This window comes from Cyanistes caeruleus, chromosome 17 (assembly GCF_971803275.1).
Source record: "Cyanistes caeruleus chromosome 17, bCyaCae1.hap1.1, whole genome shotgun sequence".
Classification (NCBI taxonomy): Eukaryota; Metazoa; Chordata; class Aves; order Passeriformes; family Paridae; genus Cyanistes; species Cyanistes caeruleus.
In genome coordinates, this window is record NC_141717.1 from 13,538,792 (window position 1) to 13,560,420 (window position 21,629).

Sequence of the window (21,629 nt, forward strand, 5' to 3'; positions counted from 1 at the left end):
GTTTGAAGCCTTCTCCTGACCAAGGAGGGGAATCACTCTGGTGGCATCCCCACCGCACGGCAGGGTAAACACCTCAAAACACTCTCGAGGAGGCTGTGCTCAGCTGGCACCAGCTGTCACCAGGGTTTTGCAGACAGGCTGGCTGCCCCAGTAAATGATTCACCCCAGCAATAAAAGATTGGAGACGTTGTGGTGACGTCTCACAGCGCAAAAGGCGTGTGCAGGGCCGTGGGGTGTGCAGTGTCCCCGGGGCTGAAGGCAGTGAAAGGTCTGTGTGGGGGCCAGGTGCTCTCCAAGTCACAAAGAATGGTTGAGATGGATGATGCTGAGAGGGTCGTGTGGGGTCCCTTGTACCTGGTGCCACGATGTGGATCAGGCTGTGATGGAGTGAGCACTTTGTCAGCTCAGCGCAAGGTGAACCAGCCTGAGCGGACAAGCTGGAGTCTGCTGTGAGCAGCAGCGAGCATGTGGCTTCACCAGCAGGGATCTGGTGGCACTGGGACACCCAGTTCCCCGTACTGTGATGCCCACTCCCACCCTAAGCTCAAATCCTACATCCCCCGCTGCCACACAGAGCTCTGGCTCGTGCTCCCAAGCCATGCCCAAGAGGAAGCGAAGTTTCCCCGGAGAAACGCAACACCAGCCACGCTCGGGTGAGGCCGGAGCAGGCACAAACCCCCACGGCCGCTCCCTCAGCGCTTTGTTCGTCTCCACGCCGCCCGTGCTCTCCGGGAGCCGCCCGCCCGTCCCGCTGCAGAGCGCGGCCGCGCTGCTGGGTGGTGCTGTTGGGATGCGCACTGCGCGCCGCGCCGCGGGAGCGCGCACGGGAGCGCGCACGGGAGCGCGCGCACCGGGACCGCGCACCGGGACCGCGCGCACCGGGACAGCGCACTGGGACCGCGCGCACCGGGACCGCGCACCGGGACCGCGCGCACCGGGACCGCGCACCGAGACCGCGCGCACCGGGACCGCGCACCGGGACCGCGCACGGGACCGCGCACCGGGACCGCGCGCACCGGGACCGCGCACCGGGACCGCGCAGGGCGAGACGCGCGGGGCGCAAGGGATCGTGCACGCTGCGCGCAGCATGGTGAGCACCGAGATGCGCGTCGAGCGTGGAGTCGCCAAAATGCACAGAGCACGTGGGATCATGAATGCCGAGATGCACTTTGAACACAGGATCACGCACGATGAGATGCACAGAGCGTGTGGGATCATGAATGCCAAGATGCACTTTGTACACAGGATCATGCACAACAAGGTGCACCCAGCACGCGGGATCGTGAATGCCGAGATGCACTTTGCACACAGGATCACGCACGACGAGATGCACAGAGCACGTGGGATCATGAATGCCAAGATGCACACAGGATCATGCAGGATGAGATGCACAGAGCGTGTGGGATCATGAATGCCAAGATGCACTTTGTACACAGGATCATGCACGATGAGATGCAGCCTGCACCTGGGACCGTGCACACCACTCACAGGAAAGTGCACATCAAGATGCACAGAGCGTGTGGGATCATGAATGCCAAGATGCACTTTGAACACAGGATCACGTACGATGAGATGCACAGAGCGTGTGGGATCACGAATGCCAAGATGCACACCCAAACACGTGCTGCACACAGGATGGTGCACGCTGCACGCGGGGCCACAGATGAGCCACACGCTGGGATGGCGCAGGTTCATGCACGCCAAGCTCTGTGCTGGGTGTGGGATCGCCCTCCCAGGCACCCCGGGGTGATCCCATCACACGTGAAATCATGGCCCAGCACACACACTCTGTGCATGGGGTTGCACACACCGGCACAGCTGGTGCACGAGGAATTGTGTGAACCACACGTGTGTGAGCCACACACCTGTGGGGTTGCACACACCTGTGGGGTTGCACACACCTGCACACTCCACAGGGGATGGGGCACACCGAGGTGCACCCTGCATGTGGCATTGGACACAGCAAAGTGCAGCTGCACATGGCCTTGTCACACAAGGAATTGCTGGCAGGTGGGATTGCACACCCCAGCCTGCACCCTGAGCATGGATTGCTCCTGCCAGCACACACGTGGCATGAGGAGGCACAGGCTGCAGTGGATTGTCCACTGATCGAGGCACTCCCAGTGCCAAATGTGCTCCCCAGCAAAGGCCTTCTCTCGTGCTGCAGAGCCACAGCCACCCCTGTCACTTCAGGGAGCCTCAGGGTGGCTCTGCACAGTGCCTGCCCCAGCCTCCAGCCCGGTTTTGGTGTACACAGCCAGCTCCAGGGGCTGCTCTGCTCCCTGGGACCCCAACCTCACATCAGTGGGGTGTTCTTCACCCTCCATTTCCAGCTGGAAATGGCTGTACTTAACTCTGTCTGGCAGGAGGGGCTGGGGAGGGTCTGGAGAGCCCCCCAGCACCGGCTGCCCAAGGCCCGGGGCCTCCCACCCGCAGCCGCCGGCCGGATGCCCAGAGCAGGGCCCCTGTGCCGAGGTTTTGGGTTTCAGGGCGGCCCCCCCGCCTGCATTCCTGCCTTCCCAGGGGCCTCTTACAGCCAGCCTGGCCAGAGCCCCCAGCCCCAATCCCTCCTTGTTGCCATTTGCCCATGGACAGAGCCAGCCTGTCAGCACTGGGGAGCGAAGGGAGCAGTGGGACAGTGGGGATTGGGGGTGTGGAAGACCCCCCAACTCTCACTGCCACTGCTTCCACACCAGCAGCCCCTGGGTTTCCTGGAGGTCAGATCCAGCCCCTCTTTGCAGAGGACACAAGGAATCATGGAATCCGTGCCCAATGGAATTACTCTGAACTCATCAAGGGGCTCCAGATTTTGGGGCTTTCCCCCACCTCAGCCACTCCTCCTTGCAGATGCCACAGGAAGAACATCTTCAACTTTTAGCCCAGATGTGGTTTCCCACAAACCAGATGGCAAGCACAGCTGGACTCCCACTGCCTCAGTTTCTCCATGTGCAGACCTCCCTCCAGCCCCCCTACAAGGATGCACAGGAAGCCCAGACACTGGAGGGAGATGGGCAAGGGTAAACATGAGGGGATAAATGCAGGGCAGTGAGGATTCCTGGTCTGGGACAACACTCCCTTCCCTCCTGCCTTCCAACAGCCATTCCACACCAGCAGGTCACTTTGTGTCACCAGGACAAGCAGGGCTGGGGGCTGCAGATCCCCCTTCCAAGTGGTTCTGTTGCTGTGAGAGTCTGAATTCCATGAGAAAATGCAGTTGGGAGTAGGATATCAAGTTACCTGGGCCCTCAGTTCAATTCCTTTCACCACTTCCCACATTTCTCAGCCCAGTGGTTCAATTAGAGTCCCATTTCCTCCCACACCCAAAAAAACCAAAGGGACTGCAGTGCCCTGGGCCAGCACCCGCAGGAATCAAGGAGAGCCAGCTGGGAGTGCAGGGCTAATCCCCAAAGGCCCCGTTCCTAATCCTGACTAATGGACTCTTTTCACCATTGACAATAGGGTTATCCATCTGGAAGGGGATCTCTGGGCCCAGGAAGCCACAGCTGGTGGGGCCAGGGCTGGGCAGGGAGGTTTGACCCCTCCCCCAGCCTCAAACCGCTGCTTCCAGCCCCTTTCCTGGCCAAAATCCCTCCTCCCCCCTGCAGGTAAGGGCGCACACTCTGCTGCTGCCCTGCATCCCACCCCAGGATGCCTCAATACCCCCACTGAGGAGTCAAACACCCCCCTCACCTCCTCTCCAAGTCACAGGCTGTGAAAGCCCCCCCTGCCCCTCTCTGCCGTTTATGGGGTTCCCTCGGGGCATCCCAGCTGGCTCCTATCACTGCTCCTATTACCAACACCTCATCCTTGAAGAGATGCTTCCCCCTGCTCTGGGGGTGCCAGGGGGGAATCCCCTGGTCCTGCTGGGGCTTGACCTTGGTCTCTCTCCAGGCTGAGCTTCAGCCCCCTGACCCCACCAGGAGGGATTTGTGCACCTGTGGGTGCGGCCCCTGAGGGGGTCTTGGCACCAGTTCCCTGCAACAGCATCTGCCACGTCCCTGTGCCCTGTGAATGCTGCGAGGAGCTGGGGAGATGGCAAACACAAAAACACGAGCTGTCACCTCCTCCTCACCCCCCATCCAGCGTGGCTCGATCAGAGTCTGCTTGTCCCCATTCCTGACATCCCCCCTGACTCATTTCCAAGGCTTTCCATCCCTCCCATGTCCCGTTTGGGATGTGCCGTGCTCCATCTCCAGGTGTGGTGTTTTGTGTGGTGTTGGGCCCTGCCAGCAGTGGGGATCACCATCCCAGCCATGCCCAGACCAGCTCTGTGGGATGCTGCAGATCCAGAGAGCAGCGGTGCCCTGCGAATTCAGGCAGCAAATGCCTGAACCTTCCCTGACATCCCTTCCTCCTCCCACCAAACCCTTCAGCAGTCCTGGACGAGGCCCTGAGCAGAGGCATGGGCTGCAGTGGGGATGTGGATCCAGGCATGACCGAGTGAAGAAATGAGAGCAGCGAGGAGCAGCTGCCGCACACTGAGTCACCCGCTCCGCCCGGCGCTGCCGAGCGCCTGGGCCCGGTTATTTTGGAGCTGCGTGGGAGACGCTGGTACCACACTTTCCTCTTCCCTGCAAACTCCTCTGTGCTGACTCTGCGCTGCAGCAGGCAATTAAAAGTGGGGACAGGCAACAGGGCTGGCACTGGAATCTTCTTCTGGGCCTCCTCCTTGGGGTCTCACGGCTACAAAAGCCCCCAGGGCTCTCCCTTGCTCCGCTTGCAAACTGGGAAAATTTTCTTTCCTCCTGTTTTTTTTATTTTTTGTTTTTAAAGGCTTAAAAAAAGCCCTAACCCAAAGCATCCCCTGGTAATCGATTATTTTGTCCCACAGAATGCCCTGGTTCTCTCATGCCCTGCTCCTGGGCACTCACATAGGATTACAAGAACCTGGAGTCCCAGCAGAGCCCCGGGGGACCAGGCAGGGCACCGGGTCCAGGACAAAGAGCATCGTCCCCACCACAGAGGTTAATCACTGCTACACAAAAGGTCTTTTAAGCTTTCCTAATAAAATTCCTTCTCCTGTTGGATGAACCAGCCTCCAGCCTCCACCCCACCTCCGCAGGGTCCTCGAGGGAGACTGAGGAAGGAGCAGGTTTTCACTTTAGCTGCTGGTAATGTGAAAACCACACCAGAAAACACCAGAAAAAGGAGCTGGGGCAGGAAGAGAGGGACAAATTCCCAGTGCAGACTGTCCGGGTTCACTCATCCACTTCCTTCCTTCAATTGCTGGTGTCCAACATCCAAACTGCTCAAAACAAGCATTTCCATCCCTTTTTGTTCTCTGGATGCAATTAAATTAAGTTAAGGAGATAAATCCAGCTAATAGAGCTGAGCAAGCCACATGATCAGTGCCATGACTGATCCTGATGTCCAGGAAATGTAGGAACATGACTGTGCCCGCATCATACTCCATGGCTGTCCCTTGGTTCCTGAGCAAACCCCCTTGGGGCAGCATCCCATGGGAATAAAACCCTGGAGCGAGATCTTCCTCTCTGAGCCCCTCTCTGAGGGCTGCTCTTTGTTTCCCCTGGTGCTGCTGCTTTTTTTTAAATACAGCCTAATACAATTTTAATGAGGCTGGGGCGCTTGCCAACTGTCGGGAGGGCCATCAGAGAACCTCTGCCGAGCTGGCTGGTGGCATATGGCAGTGAGGCTGGGGCAGCCAGGCACCCTGGGGTGGCCCCCAGCAGCAGCAAGGGACAATCAGGGACCTGGGGAAGTGTCAGGATTTTGTCTGCACCTGGACTTGTTCCCAGCCCTGGTGCAGTGGTCTCTGATCTCTGGGTGGTTTTGGCAGAGCCCTGTATCCCACTGCAGGGCAGCTCGATGGCTGCACTGGGTCACCTCATCCTGCACAAGAGCCCCCACTGTCACAAACTCTGTCCCACACAGGATGGAGGTGGCTGGAGGGATGGTGACCACCAGCACTGCATCGCCAATCTCTGCTGAGCCTCTCCATGGGGTGAGTGGGTGTCTGTGTTGTGGGGGGACTTCCCAGGCCAGCCCTGGCCACGGCCACTGCCACCACCAGTGGGACATCAGCACCCCCAGGATGGGCTTCTGTGTGCCAGGGACACTGAGCAGCGTGTGGGTGTCCCAGGGAAAGCACGTGGCTGGTGTGCTGGGTGTGAAAACCAACGAGCAGCCCCCTCACTGTGAGCCCCTAAATTTGCTCCAGCAAAGTAGAACAAGGAGAGCTCGGGCCAGGCTGGAATCCTTGAATGCTGAGGACAGATGTGCTCCAAGGGAAAGAAGCCCACAACTTTGGGCACCCTGTGACACAGCTGGAGGATGTGTGTGCTCTGAAGGGCTGGGCAGGGCTGGACACACAGCCCAAAGCATCCCTGGCTGCTGTGCCTGGGGCTGGAGCTGCTGCCTCCACACTGCCCCTTCATCTGAGCACATCCCCCTCCGCCCTGGGCTGCCTCCACTGGGGCCACAGGGCTGGAACAGCGCACTGCACCCTCAGACTCCTCACCAGCCGCTGCTGTACACGGCATTTGCTGTGTCTGTCCCCTGTGAGCCGCACTGTGCGTGCCGCCCTCCCTGCAGTGCCAGCTCTGCCTCCCCAGCACCGCCAGCTCGCATCAAACCCCGGCACCGCTCACAAACGGAGCCGGGCTGCCGCAAAAAGTGTCCAGGCAAGCATGAAAATCACAGGGCGTTTCTGTGCCTGCAGGCAAGGCAGGGGTCACTCCGTGACCGGGGCTCCTTTTCTCCTGGCTTTTCTCTTTCGGAGCTGGGATCTCTTTGAAGTCCCCCGGCCCCTCCAAGGGACGCGGCCGCGCTCACTCCGGACATCCATCACTCTGGTCATGGATGTGACGGTACCCTGTGCCAGGGTCTCCTGCAGGAGCGGCGCTGCGAGGGCTGGGGGGATGACCTCAGAAGCGTTTAGTCACGGTGGCTTGCAAAGATGCCGGGAAATGCAATGTACAGAGGGAAAGGCAGCGCCGCTCCCACCGCTCCAGCGCAGCGGCACGCACGGATGCGCTCGGGAGATGAGCTGTGGCTGCTGCACCCCCAGGTCGGGGGGGCACTGGGCACCCTTTGCCACCACAGTGGCATGTGGGGAGGTTTCAGACTGTTCAGGGCTCTCCCGTGCCCCAGGAGCAGAGGGTGCAGGCAGGGTGAGTGCAGGCAGGATGGGTTACCCGCCCTGGAGGGACAGGATCTGCTGAACCAGGCAGTGCCATCCATCCACACAGTGCCACCAGTGTCACCCATCCATGTCACACTGCTGGGGAGAAAACAGGGTGAGTTTTTCTTTCTCTGCATAATTGCTTTTTTTTTGTTTGTTTGTTTGTTGTTTTTTTTTTTTAGGAGAAAAGCTGTTTTTTTTCCTGGCCTCATCACCATCTGCCCGTGGCGGCCAGGGAAGGCAGAGCCCAGCAGCTGTGGGTCTGAGCAGCTGCTCAGCCTCATGGCCAGGTCTTAATGCAGGGGGGCTTTGAGCCAGAGCAGCAAAAGGGATTTGCTGGACAAACATGGATCTGCCTCACTGGAGCTTGGGGGGGACCTGCTTCCAGCCCAGACACGGAGCTGTGGGGTTGGCTCTGGCTGGCAATGGTCTGTCTGGACTTGCATGGCTGGGCAGCAGGGATGAGCACAGAGCAGGTCTGGCCAAGACTTCCAGGAAAACAAACCCATCCCAAGCTGGCAGGTTTGTCCTGGGGCGGTTGTGCCAGTGACCCCCGGGCGAGGGCGGGCGGTGCTGGCCTGGGGTGGAGCAGTGGCTCTAACCAGTGCAGCCAGTGCAGAACCAGTGCAGCCTGAAGGGCCCTGGGACGTGGGCTGGGATGCCATCCTGCCTGGGTTGGATGAGCCTGGGGAATTCTTTGTGCCAGCCCTGAGCACTGTTGTACCCTTGCACCCGTGCCCACACTTAGCTCCTCACTTGTCCTGCTTCATCTGGGACAGGCAGCTCAGCTCCCTGATCCGGCTGAAAACCATCCCCATCTGTCCTTCCCATCGTCCTTCTTTCTCCAATTTTCTGGTTCTGCACATCCCTCCAGTCAGATCCCCCCTGAAAATGTAGGGCTGTGCCTGAGCCACCTTCAAATCGACCCCTGCAGCTGTGCTCCTACTCCCTGCTTTGTGTCCCTGTTACAGACACAAGAAATGTCCCTGTCCCCAGGTGCAGTGGGCAGCATTGACAACCCTCTCCAGGCTGGATTCCTCCCATCTCCAGGTCAGCCCTGCTGTAAGTGCCACCAGACCATCACATGCACAGCAACACTGCCTCCCACCCCCTGAGAAATGCCTCAAAATGCTCCCCTGTGCAGGGGTGCTGCTGTTTTTCTTCTGGATTTGCAGTGGGACTCCAGTTCCCCAGGGGCAGGATGCTCCAGCCTCACTGGTGCCTGGCTGGGATGGCTCAGAGATGGCAGGAGGCCACGGCATCCGTCACCCTGCTCCCCATGTGTCCCACAGCCTTGAGGCACAGCCAACAGCCCAGGAGGGACAGAGGGGTGCAGGGGGGTCTCACGATGTCTTGGAGTGGGATGGGCATGTGCAGTCAGAGGGATTCTTGCAGTTCAGGTTGGTGTTGTGCAGTGCAATGGGGTGGTCCCATAATGGGGAGGGTCCTGCAATACTTAGGGGGTTTTACAACTTTACAACTGCAATTCAAGGAGGGGTCTTGCTTTACAGGGTCTTGCTAAGTATGTTTGAGGGCCCTGCAGTGTGAGGGGCCCCTTCCTGGTGGGGTCTTTCCATGCTGAACTTGTGCTGGAGGAGGAGGTCCTGCAATTCATGGATGCTCCTTGAAATGCAGAGAAAGGTCTTGGGGTCCTCCAGTTTATGGGGAGGTCTTACATTTCAAGGGGGCTCTTGCTGTGCTTGGAGCAGTCACGAGGAGAGGACTTGCATTGTGTGGGGCTCCTGGAATGCAGGGAGGGGTCTTGCCATGCAGTGGGGACTCGCAGGGGGGTGTCCCGCAATTCAAGGAGGCTCCTGAAATGCATGGAAGGATCCCGTTATACACCGGGGGGGGGTCTTACAACGTGGGAAGATCCTGCCATTCGCGGGGGCTTTTGTCATGCAGGGAAGGGTCTCTGCACGCAGGGGAGTCCCGCAGGAGGGACGCGGGGATGATGTCCAGCCACTCGAGGGGGTTCTCTCGTCCTGCCCTGCCGGGGGCCCCGCGGAGATGCGGGGGGCGGGCGGGGGTCGCGGCGGGGCCGGCCCCGGCGGGCGGGGGGTGCGGGAGGCGGTGCCGGGGCCGCGGCGCTATAAGGGCGGCGGCGGCGGGGCGGGCGCGGCGGCGGCGCTCGGTGTCGTTCGCTCGGTGTCGCTCGCTCGGTGTCGGTCGGCGGCGAGGCAGGATGACGGCGAACGGGACGGCGGAGCCGGTGCAGATCCAGTTCGGGCTGATCAATTGCAGCAACCGGTACCTGACGGCGGAGGCGTTCGGCTTCAAGGTGAACGCCTCGGCCGCCAGCATGAAGAAGAAGCAGATCTGGACGCTGGAGCAGGACGGGGAGGACTCCAGCGCCGTCCTGCTCAAGAGCCACCTGGGCCGGTACCTGGCGGCCGACAAGGACGGGCGGGTGAGCTGCGACAGCGAGGAGCCGGGCCCCGACTGCCGGTTCCTGGTGCTGGCCCACGGCGACGGGCGGTGGTCGCTGCAGTCCGAGCCCCACCGCCGCTTCTTCGGCGGCACCGAGGACCGCCTCTCCTGCTTCGCCCCCGCCGTCTCTGCCGCCGAGAAGTGGAGCGTCCACCTGGCCATGCACCCCCAGGCCAACCTGTACAGCCTGGCCCGCAAGCGCTACGCGCACCTGGGGCCCCGCCGCGACGAGCTGGCCGTGGACCGCGACGTGCCCTGGGGCGTGGATGCGCTCATCACCCTCCTGTTCGTGGAGCAGCGCTACAGCCTCCAGAGCTGCGACCACCGCCTGCTCCGCAGCGACGGCCGCCTGGTCCCCGCCGCCGAGCCCGGCACCGCCTTCACGCTGGAATTCCGCTGCGGAAAGGTGGCTTTTCGCGACGGGGAGGGGCGCTACCTGGCCCCCTCGGGGCCCAGCGGCACCCTCAAGGCGGGCAAGAGCGCCAAGGTGGGCAAGGACGAGCTGTTCGCGCTGGAGCAGAGCTGCCCGCAGGTCGTGCTGCGAGCCGGCAACGATAGGAATGTCTCCACCCGGCAAGGTACGGGGGGTGGGGGCTGCGGGCGGGGGGAACGGGACACCTCGGAGTGCCAGGGCTCGGGGTGCTCTCCCGCATCCCTCGGGTATCGCCAGCTTCCCTCGGGAATGGCCCGCCCCGCTCAACCCCTCGCATCCCTGCGGCATCGCTTCCCCCGCATCACCTCGGAATGGCCCCCCCGCAGCACTGACCCCCAACATCCGCCGCCTTCCTGCAGCAGCCACCCCACAGGGTACCCCCCTGCATCCCTCTGCCGTCGTCTCCGTAGTGGCGTCTTCCCCCTGCTCAAACCCCTCCCCTGAAGCCACCGTCTCCCCCGGGCACCCCCTGCACCCCTCGGCATGGCTGCCCTCCCCCAAACCCCCATCACGATCCCCCCGCATCCCTCCCACATCCCATCCCCTTCCCCCTCCCGCATCCCTTCAGCATCGCCTGCCTGGGGGCCCCCATCCCTCCGGCACCCCCATCCCCGCACCATCGCCTCTGCAGGGCTCCGGGGGGCAGGGATGGCGAGGGGCCTGCTTTGGGGTGCAGGGAGGGACAGGGAGGGGGGCTGGGAGGGGGTGGATGGAGTCTTCCCTCGCCGTGAAGGAGGCAGGGCTGTACCCCTCGCCTTCCTTCCTTTGGAGCTCATTGTTCGCCCAACAAAGCCTCCACCAATCTCCCCCTCGGCCGAGCACGGCTGAGCCATTTGTCCAGCGGAGCAGGGAGGCTGGGGGTCCCCCGGGGGGCTCTGGGTCCCCCCAGAGGGCCGGAGTTCCCGTGGGTGCGGGTCCGGGTGGCAGCGTTACGTAAAGGGCTTTGCCAAAACTCCCGCATCCTGCGCCCACCCGCACAAAGGCGGCCGTCCCTCCACAGCCTCCCCACCGACCCTCCGCTCGCCGGAGGGGCCACGGTGCCACCCGGGATCCGGTCACATTCACAGCTCCCCGGGCACGTGGGAGTGCCACCGAGCCCCGCAGCCGGGGGTCCCCGCTGTGCCGTGCCGGGGGTCCCCGAGGTGCCATGCCGGGGGTCCCCGCTGTGCCGTGCCGGGGGTCCCCGAGGTGCCATGCCGGGGGTCCCCGCTGTGCCATGCCGGGGGTCCCCGCTGTGTTCCGCGGGTGCCCCGGGGCTCATCCCCGGCGTTCCAGGTCAGGCCGGCGCACGCCGGCTGCGGGATGGGTGCGAGCACGTAGCAAAGCCTGGAGGGACAGCGGGGAATTTTTTTTCTGTGTGTGTGTTGTATTGCAAGGCTGCTGCTTCGCTGGGATCCGTGCGGGGAGCTCCCTGCTGCTCTCCTGTCCGGGGGCAAAGCAGCCCGTGAAAAATTCATAAGGAAATGTGCCAAGATGGGCAGTGCGGATTGTTTTGCCAGGCACGGGGATTTGGGGAAGAGGAGGAGAGGATGGCGATGGCGGGAGGCTGCCGCAGCGCCGTGGGGGAAGGGCTGCTGCAGCCCTTTGTCAGCAGCGATGGGGAAAGCAGATGTGGGGGGAGATGTGAGGGACGGAGCGGTGGCGGAGCGGGACCCCGTGGTGGCGGGGGACCCCATGGAGCGGGTGGGAATGCTGCTGGCCCACCCTCCGGCTTTGTCTAATTCGGAAGGGATGGGGGAGCAGGAAGGAGGGGGAACAAATCTCCCCAGCAACAGAGGGCTCAGGGCTGTGCCCGGCCCCTTTCCAAGCAAAATACAGCGGGAAGGGCCGCGCTGGGGCTGCACATCCTGGAGAAGCCGTTTCCACGCGGTTTTTCCTTCCCGATGGCAGTGAAAGGCTGGAGGCTCATCCTCCTCCCGTTGTGGAAGTCCCAAGGTTACCAAGGGGCAGCAGAAGCAGCCGTCGGAGGAAGCGGCTCCAGACAGCCCTTCTCCCCGCCGGGCTGCTGGCAAACGCTCCCGTGGCCCCTGGGGATGCGGGATATGCGGGATATGCGGGATATGCGGGATATGCGGGCAGGGGGTGACTGAACAAGGCAGCTTGTTCCTGTGTGGAGTCAGTGAGGGAGAAGGGATGGCAGTGGCTGTCCCCCCTCTGCCCCATGGGAGGAGCAGGGATGGGTTCGTGGGGTTCTCCTGTGGTTCCCTTGGCTGGGATCCAGCTTTGGAACAGTGGTGTCCCACCAGTGCCAAGTCGGCTCCTGGCCTGGAGTCTCCTGGCAGTGCCGGGGGTGGCGGGTGTCAGCATCCCCTGCGCACGGGGACCGCGACACAAACACTCCCGGGCACCAAGGGATGGGTGCCAGCGCTGCCTCTGCCCCGGCACAGGGGCTGCGGGTATCCCTGGCACCCGTCCAGCCCCGGTGGGATCCCCGGGCTCCCTGAGAGCTCCCATCTCCGGTTTGCAGCCCGAAGGGAGCGGTGCTGCCAGCAGGAGCAGCCTCCTCCCCGCTCAATGGCTCCTTTCTAGCCCGGCTGCGGCAACAAAGGGCCCTTTGTGGGCTCCAGGGTCCCGGGGGCAGAGCTCTGGCGTCCTCCCCGCTGCTCCCCGGCAGCCCCCGCCCGGCCGAGGTGAGAGGGTGGGCTGGCTGGGACTGAGGAGTTCCAGGAGCTGGGGAGGAGGGCGAGCGAGCCCGGACGTGCCGTGTTGGCAGTGGGGAGCTCTGCCCTGGGGCCGGGACCCCTCCCGCCATGGGCTGAGCCCGATTTTCACCCCCCCAGTTCATCTGGCAGGAAGATGCGGCTCCAGGGCAGGGGGCACGAAGGCTCGGATGTAGATTTTTCATCTGGAGATGCCAAGCGGCCTGTTGACACTTGGGGGATACCACAAAGCCACAGGAAATCCACAGGGAAGGGGAGGGGGTGGGTTTTTCAGGAAATTCATGTTTCACCCCTAGCCGTGACCCCTTTGCAGAGCTGCACCCTCAGCAGGGATGCTGCTGGCTCCCCGTGCTCCAGGCTGCTGGATTTACACAAAAACCTGTTTGGATTTCTGCAGGGGTGCAGGGTAAGCCCAGCTGAAGGGCAGGGAGGGGGCAGGAGCAGTCTCTGAGCACGGGTGTGGGTGCAGCGCTGGGTGGAGGTGCCAGAGCCCACAGGGAGCCCAGACCCGACCTGTGCTGGCATCCCAGGCCCATCCTGAGGTCCTGCCCTGCTGCCAGCAGCCCCCTGGAGCAACCCGGGCTCGGATGTTTGCAGCTGTAACCGTGGGGGTTTTGAAAGGAGAGCTGGAGGATGAGAAAGGTGCTCTCCTCTCCATGGAGCTCATCCCTCTGGCTCTCACCGGCATCCCTTGGGAGATAATTCTGTGTGAGCTGAGTGCAGAGGGAAAGTTTTCATCCTGCCCTGAATGTGCCCCCACGCTGGATCTGCAGCTTCTCGTGGTGTGGAGCTCCAACAGAGCTCCAACAAACTGCTCCTTCAGAGGGAGAGGCCCAGCTCTGGAGGGGGTAGAGGAAGGTGTGTGCCTGCTCTGGGATGGCCTCAGGCCTCCTGGTACATCCACAGTCACGGCTGGAGAGCAGCGAGGGCTCCGGCATCCATCCTGGAAACCTCGGCAGCTGAGGAGCTCTTTTCTGTTGTCTGAGCACCTCAAGTCCAGGGACTCGGCATTAGGAAGCCCTGGGGTGAAAACATGCCTCAGCCCTCCCAAGCTCTGCGCTCTCCCCACCATCCGAGCTGCGGACGGAGCCGGGGCACATCCCACGCCGGCAATTTTGGGGTGCGCAGGCGTTCCCCCCTCCCAAAGGCCCCCTCCTGCCTCCAGCTGTAATTAGCAGCTTCGTCAAGGTCAGGAAGAGCAGCGCCAGCTCCAGAGTGTGAATTTACCAAGAGCGTTAATTAATCGCTGATTGCAGTGGGAGCGGCCGGGCCGGGCCCTGCGGGGGAGCGCGGCCGGGGGTGGCGGTGGGGACAGCCTGTCCTCCTCCCCGGGGACACGGGGACATCTCTGAGGGACCCACCGTGCTCCTGCAGCCTCACACGCAGCCCGTGCCCTCCTGCGGTTTCCCCATCCCGCTGCAGCTCAGTTCCAGCCCTTTGAAGCCTCCTCCTGCCCTGGCTGTAGCCGCATTCCTTTGTGCTGAGATGTGTAACCCAACCCCACGCTGCTTTTGGGGCGGTGGGAGACCCTCCTGGTCCTGGAGTGTGGAAAATGGGCTGGCAGAGAGCTGGGGAGGCCGGTGTGAGCACTGTGCTCCGTGCCGGGGTCTGTGGGGAGAGGGAGCAGAGTTTGGAGGCTCCTGGCACTCCCTGTCCTGTCTCCAGCCCTGCTCTGTGGAGTCCCCCTGGCTCTGCCCAGCCTGGCCCTGCAGCTCACAGAGTTCTTCCCAGAAAAGTCACTGAGGGCAAGCACCAGCCCCACTCCTCCCCCACAGCTCGCACAGGGTTGGGGGGTCCAGGGGTGCAGCCAGCCTTGAGGGATGGGCTGTGTCCCCCAGGGTCACCTCCCCACAGCCCAACCTCTCCGTGAGCCCCCGCAGAGCTCCTCTCTCTCTGTTTTACAGCTCTGGATTGGGGCTGGAGCTGCCTGACGCCAGGATGCAAAATCAAAACCAAATGTTCCCACAAGCACCAGCTCAGCCCCCGGCAGCGCTGGGAGGCGGCGACTGTGGGATGGCTCCAGGAGCTGAGGACGTGGCCAGTGGGGCTGGGCTGGTGGCCATCAGCACCCACTGCCCCCTGCCTTGCCCAAATACCCTGGGGAGTGAAGCACCGGGGTGTCTGCTTGTCCATCAGGGGAATCACGGGATGGGTTGGGAGGGATCATGGGCAGGGACACCTTTCACCAGACTGGATTGTTCCAAGCCCCATCCAACCTGACACTGAACACTGCCAGGGGTGCAGCTGAAAGAGGTGCTGGAGGTGCCTGCCGAGAGGAGGGGTACTGTGAACAGGTGGAAGTCATGGGCCAGCTGGGATGTGGGAGATAAAATTACGGCCCACAAAGTGACGCCTTCAAAGCCTGATCCCTTTGGGAACAAAGCCTGATCCCTTTGGGAACAAAGCCTGATCCCTTTGGGAAAGGTGGGTGATGGATATACAAAGCAGAGGCTGCTCCTGGGCATTGGGATGGGGCCTGATGGGAGACACGGACAGGGGATGTGGAGCCCCAGGAGTGTGCAGGACAGCTGGGTGCAGCTGGTGGGACCTCCTGGTGGCTTCCCAGAGCTGTGGGGCCACTGAGACTGCAGCCCCAGAAACCCTCCCAGTGCCTGTACAGCACTGCTTGAAACCCCAGCAGCCGAGAAACTGGGATGCATCGTGGAGGTGTGAGGGGCTAACACGTGGCCAGCCCCCACCTCCCTCAGCTGCTCCTCACCAGGCTTGTGCTCCAGACCCTTCCCCAGCTCCCTTTCCCTTCTCTGAACGTGCTCCAGCCCCTCCACATCTTTACTTTAGTGAGAGGAACAGAACTGGACAGAATGTGGACATGAACCCTTTGCACCCATGCAGCAGGGAGGGATGCAGGTGTGTTTGGCTCTGGGAAGTTCATCCAGTTCCACCAAACTCCCATTTCACTAAGCTCAGTAGTGCGGCTGAGCTCTGCACTCCCTCCCCAAAACCCAGCACAGAGCTTTGGCTGCAGCTTGTGGCTCACATCCCCAAAGTGTTTTTAGGCTGAAATCCACCAAGCTGGAGAGCTCTGGAGCAGTTTTGGCCCCGCTAGTCCTGACTAAGCAGGTTTGCTTCTGCTCAGGGCCTGAGGTGGATGCACACGTGGCTGGCGGTGGCCCAGGGCTGTGGCTGGTGGCCCCAGGAGCAGCTGCATCCACCTCTGCATGGAAATGCTGTCTGTGGCCCCTTGGGAGCAGGGATGGGCCATCCTGGCTGGCAGAGCTGGGGACAGGCCGGTGCTGATGGTTTTGGAGAGCCAGGGAAAGGCTTGGCTGCCCTGGGGCTTTCCTGCACACCTCACTGCCCCAGTGGGATGTGACAAGTGGGGATGAAAAACATTGTCATGGTTCTTAAACATGCCACAAACTGGGATTCATGGGTGCTGCGGCGGCCTCTGCTAATGGGCTGGGTAACCTGGCTGTCACCTTCTGGAAAAACTGCAGCCCTTTTCCTTATAAAATATCTACATTGGTCTTTGCTTCATTGTGACCGAGCTGCTGAGTCAGGAGTGGAAGCTCACGGTTGCCCACCCCTCGTTTAGGACCTTAATGCCAAATAACCAAATGAAAACCTGGATTTGAACCCCAAATGCCAGAGGGGAGATCCGTGTGAGGGATTTGCTCACCCAGGAAGCAAGGTTGGGTTTCCTGGGCTGCTCTGTGCCTGGACCTGCTGGAGGCTGGTTGTGGTCCCATACCCATCTCCATCTGTCTCTGCTCTGTAGGGATGGACCTTTCGGCCAACCAGGACGAGGAGGGTGACCAGGAGACCTACCAGCTGGAGATCAACAAGGACACCAAGAAATGCGCCTTCCGCACCTACACCGGGAAGTACTGGACCCTCACCTCCAACGGGGGCATCCAGTCCACCGCCTCCACAAAGTGAGTCCCCTGTCCCCAGCTGCTCAGAACAGTGCCTGGGCTTCAGAGCACCCTCTGCATCTCCCAGGGGAATTCAAGGGGGATTTTCCAGCTTGGGTGCTCATCCCAAACGCTTCCCAGCAGAGGCGGTGCATTTTGGGAAAGCCAGGGATGGGTTGGGGCTTGCCGCCCACGATGCTCTGGAAGTCCCTGGGGCCACATAATCCTTCCTGACTGTCTGGGGCTGTGGAAATGCTTTGCCCTGCAGTTCAACCCTGAGAGCCACGCGGAAACCCCAAAAGTGCCTTTGGCTGCCTGCCTGGCTCCTGCCTGCGGGGCGAGGGCTTCCCAGCGGGATGGCCACCACAGCACAGTTCATCCTGCAAAAACAGATCGAATCCGGCTCTCCTCATCCAGCCGTGGCCCTTTCCAAGCCAGCAGGGTGGCAGCGGCAGGGCCACCCTCCCTCACAGCTCGCTGACTGTCCTCTCTGCCCCACAGGAACGCCAGCTGCTACTTTGACATCGAGTGGTGTGACAAACGCATCACCCTGAAAGCTGCCAACGGCAAGTACGTGACAGCAAAGAAGAACGGGCAGCTGGCAGCCTCCATGGAGACAGCGGGTAAGGGACACTTGGGGACCCCACACTGGGGCAGCAGGGGATGAAAAAAGGTCCCCCCCAGAACCAAGCTCTTCTTCCAAGTGATGCTAAGGCAATAAGTTCTCTTAGTGACTGATGTGCTGTGAGATGGATGGGTGAGAAATGGGTGAGGGGCACAGCCCCTGCTCCTCACCGCTGCCTGCCAGCTTTGGGGTCTGGCTCTGTGCCCCCCTGGCTGCTCTCACAGCCCCTGTCCCCTCGGTGCAGGCGAGACGGAGCATTTCGTGATGAAGCTGATCAACAGGCCCATCATCGTCCTGCGCGGCGAGCACGGCTTCATCGGCTGCCGCAAGGTCACCGGCACCCTGGACTCCAACCGCTCCTCCTACGACGTCTTCCAGCTGGAGTTCAATGACGGGGCCTACAACATCAAGGGTGAGTCCCCAGGGGAGCTGCGGGCTGGGGGGCGGTGGCCTTTGGGGTCCCCGTGGTGGCTCACGAGGCCGCTGTGTCCCCTCTCCTGCAGACACCACTGGGAAGTACTGGATGGTGGGGAACGAATCGTCCGTCACCAGCAGCAGCGACACCCCCGTGGACTTCTTTTTTGAGTTCTGCGACTATAACAAAGTGGCCATCAAAATCAATGGCAAATACCTGAAGGGCGACCACGCCGGGGTGCTCAAGGCATCGGCCGACACCATCGACGCCTCCACCCTCTGGGAATATTAATGCACTTTAGGGTACCTCCTGTTGCCAACTTCTCTTTCCCTTCCTGTCCTCTTTTCCTTTGGGTTCTGTTTCTCCTCTCTGTAACAGGATTTTCAGACTGGCTTGCCCTTCCCTCCTGCCATAGAGTTGGTGCGTTATGTGGGAGGTGGGTCTCCGTAAATCCCTGTAAGAACTGGAAAAGTGGTGGGGCTGCCTGCCTGTAGCTTTGTAGAGGGGTCTGTCTCTATCCCCCCATCCCTGCCTCCCTCCAGGTTTGCTGGGCTTGGAAATGGCTGTATCCCCCTCCTGGCCCTGAGCATCACCTTAGGTAGTTTATTTTCCTCTCCTCGATTATAAAAAGGGAATAAGATCACCTCTGTGCTCGCTTCTGCCATATCAGCACTGGCACAGCCTCAGACTGTGCTGCCAGTGTCCCTGGAGCATCCGTCCTGCCCTGCCCTGCTCCAGCCAGGGGTGGAGCGATGCTGCTGGGCTCAGCTGGCTCAGCTGGCTGGTCCCAGCAGCTTCTCTCCCCTCCTGGATTGTGGGGCAGGTTCATCCCCAGCTGAGCTGTAAGAGGTGACCTTTCATATCACAGCATCCCTGGGGATGGGGCTGGCGTGTGCCAGCGCATCCCTGTGGAAGGGACAGCAAGCTGCCCCTCCCCAAACACCAAACACCTGGAAATGATTCTTTAGGGTGATCCTGTCTGGAAAGCCTCAGCCTTTCATCTCATGGAGCCCCGTGCTCCTCCTGTCCCTCCACCCCTCCTTGTGCTTCTGGCTCTGGAGGAGCATCCCAGACCCTGATGGTGGGTCCAGCCTGTCCCGAGGCTGGTCCTGCTGCCATGAGTGGAGGGGAGGGTGTGGGGGACACAGAGCCAGCCCGTGCCAGGGTGGGGGCTTCATCCAGCCCATCTCTGGCGGGCTTCAGTCCTGGCAGGAGCCGGGCTGGCCAACGTGATCTCCCCGGGGCAGTGGCTGGAAGCATAAACTGCAGATTTTGGTTTACAGAATAGAAAAGTTCCTTAGCAAACTTTGCACAGTGATATTTGCTCAGTACCTTTGATGTTGTTTTTTTCTCTCTCGTAAAATACTGGAATAGTGAAGTGAATCACTGAACACCTAATGCTGAATTAGGAAGCGTCCGCTCCCGCGGGCACCCCAAGGGGGCAGCTCCCGGTCCCACCACCCCCAGGGCACCTGGGCTGGGCTCTCATGAATCACAACCCTACTGGAAAAGGAAAAAAAGAAAAAAAAAGACCAAAACAGTATTTTTGTTAGTCTCTATTTATATATGCTCTCCATGGCACTGTGTGACCAGCTGTTGTCTGTACTAGGTCTGCATTAGAGTTTAACGCTGTCTGTAACGGGTGATGCTGCGTGTTCCTTAGGGTGTTGAAAGGCACTTTATCCTTTGGGGCCTTCCCAGGGCCGGTATCTGCTCCCTACAAACACACCAAGGAGCCTTTTCCTGCGTGGGCCCCCTCTGGAGAGGGGGAGTGCTGGTCCCACCCCACGCCAAGGGTGCTCTCGGCATCGCTGCCGTGCCAAACCAGGGCCGGTCCCTTCTGCCGGAGGCCAGGCAGGGGCTTGTCAGCCTTAAAGCCATGAGGAGGGACTCCCCTCCACAGGAGCTCGGTGCTAAATTCAGCTGGGAGAGCGAGCAGCTGTCCCCAGGCAGGGGGACAACTCCGGGCTGGGGTCCCTGGCGGGCGCAGGGGATCCCGGCTGGGACTCTACCTCGGCTCTGCGCTCACACCCAGGGGCTGCCCGCGCCCCCCGGCACCACGTGTCCCCCCAGGAGGGGCTGCCCCTCGAAGGACCGAGTGTCTTGAAGCCCTGTGTGACCCTGTGACTTGGCACACACTCTCGCTGGCCTTCACCCCCTCCCCGTGTCGCCTCCTCCCCATCCCCGTCACGGTCCCAACCATGTAATTCCTGCTCCGGCTTCTCCCGTGTGACACTAGGTCAACATCTTTCCTGTTTCCTCTTATTGGGTGTCGTGACTCTCTGAAAACATCTCACTCTGAAAATTTAAGTTTTGGGTTTGTTTGTTTTTTTTATTATTATTATTTTTTTGTAAGTGCCATTTGTATAACTTAAAAAAAAAAATAGCTTCAAATGGAGAAAGATGAATTAAAAAATAAAACCTGCATTCGGATTCAACCTGATGCGTGGTCTGTTGGGGCTGCAACAGCCTTTTAAAGAGGCAGGAGCTTAAGTGTGGAGATTTGGGGTGGTGGAGCCTTTGTCTGACAACAGTTGAGCTGGTTCTAGAGCTGAGGATGGTAGAAGGAGAACGGTGACTAAGAGGCTCCAAAGAGGTGTAAGGCCAAAGCCAGCTGGAGGCTGGGTCACCTCTGGAGTGCTTACAACAGCCTGAAGCCACTGAGCCCAGGGGCATCTGGGGGTGGGTGACCCATGGATGGGTCAGGACCACCTCATCTGCAAACCAGCTCTGCTGCGCTCGCAGCCAGGAGCAAAGCTGTGCCCTACAGAGCTTCTCTTGGCTCAGGTGTTTCACATCCACAGGATGGCCCAGATGGGAGGGAGGAGCACTGGGATGGGGGGTTTGGTTGCATGGTTGGGTGGGGGGCATCAATTGGCCTCCTTTACTTGGCCATGTGGAGGAGGGCAAGATAAAGGACTAAGGAGGGAAGCCCAGCCCAAGCCAGGTCCTGCCAAAGGAGCCACGATGTGCCCTAGCCCTCCCAAGACAACTGAAACCAGCCCAGAAACTCAACCAAGAGCACCCCCAGCAGCTGCAGAACAGCCAGAGCTCCCCTGCCCTGACCACCACAGCCTGGCTGGGCACCCACTGGCTCCTGTTTGCCTCAGAAAATGTAAAGCTGATTGGAAACAGCCAGGTTTGGGATGGGGAAGGCTGTCCAGCTCCCCCAGGCACACATCCCAGTGGGACAGGGGGATGGCAGTGCCCAGAGACACCTTCACCATCACATGGGGGTGTGAGCCCTGCAAGGGCCAAAGGAAGGAAGGAAGGAAGGAAGGAAGGATGTGCAGCCCTGACTATAAACAGGGAGAAAGAAATCAGGGCAGTGCAGGAAGTGCTGAGCAGCTCTGATGGCCTCGCTGTGACATCTGCATGTGCATGAACAAGCCTGGCTGTGACACCACTGTGACAGCCACCAGGGCAGCAGGCAGCTCTGCCCACCCATGGCAGGGGCTCTGCAGCTGCAGGAAGGACTCTCCCCCTTCCCCTCTCCCCAGCTGCCAGCACACATTTCCTTTTCTCCCCTCAAGGCTGGATTCTGCTTTTACCATCGTTCACCACCACTCCGGCAAGAGGGGAAATCCCCTCAGCCTTCCCCCACCCTGCTTTCCATTTAAAGGAGCAACTGGAAACCATTTTCTATCCCACTCCAGTTCTTCCTCAGGAGCACATGGAATAGGTTAAACTGTTCCAGGAGGGTCAAATGGGTTCTTGCCTTGCAACCTGGGGAGTTTTCATCAGCACAGGCTGGGATCTGGCCCCACTCCCTGGCATTGTCCCAGCACCAGGCTGGCACAGGCAGGATGGGAGGACAAGGTCATGGCTGTAAGAAAAGCACACAGGTGAAAGCCAGAGTGCACAAATTTATTTACAAAAATTCAAATTACAATATAATACAGGAACTTTTTACACACAGAATATTAGAACTGTTTACTACCAGAATGTAAAGAAAAATATTTTTTGGTTTTTTCTCTTTTTTTTTTTTTTTTTTAATAAACCACCTATTTATTTTTAACTATTGTTATACAAAGTTGCAGAACATGCACA

The 21,629-nt window shown here is 60.5% G+C and overlaps 1 protein-coding gene across 1 annotated transcript; it reads left to right on the plus strand.

Annotated features, from left to right (window-relative positions):
* The first annotated feature begins 9,212 nt into the window (after nucleotides 1-9,212).
* On the plus strand, nucleotides 9,213-20,017 carry FSCN1 (fascin actin-bundling protein 1). The gene is made up of 5 exons (XM_086853944.1): nucleotides 9,213-10,149; nucleotides 16,404-16,560; nucleotides 17,041-17,162; nucleotides 17,409-17,576; nucleotides 17,668-20,017. Exons 1-5 carry the CDS (start codon nucleotides 9,327-9,329, stop codon nucleotides 17,868-17,870), a joined length of 1,473 nt encoding a protein of 490 aa, XP_086710070.1. The 5' UTR covers nucleotides 9,213-9,326; the 3' UTR covers nucleotides 17,871-20,017.
* Nucleotides 20,018-21,629: the final 1,612 nt, after the last annotated feature.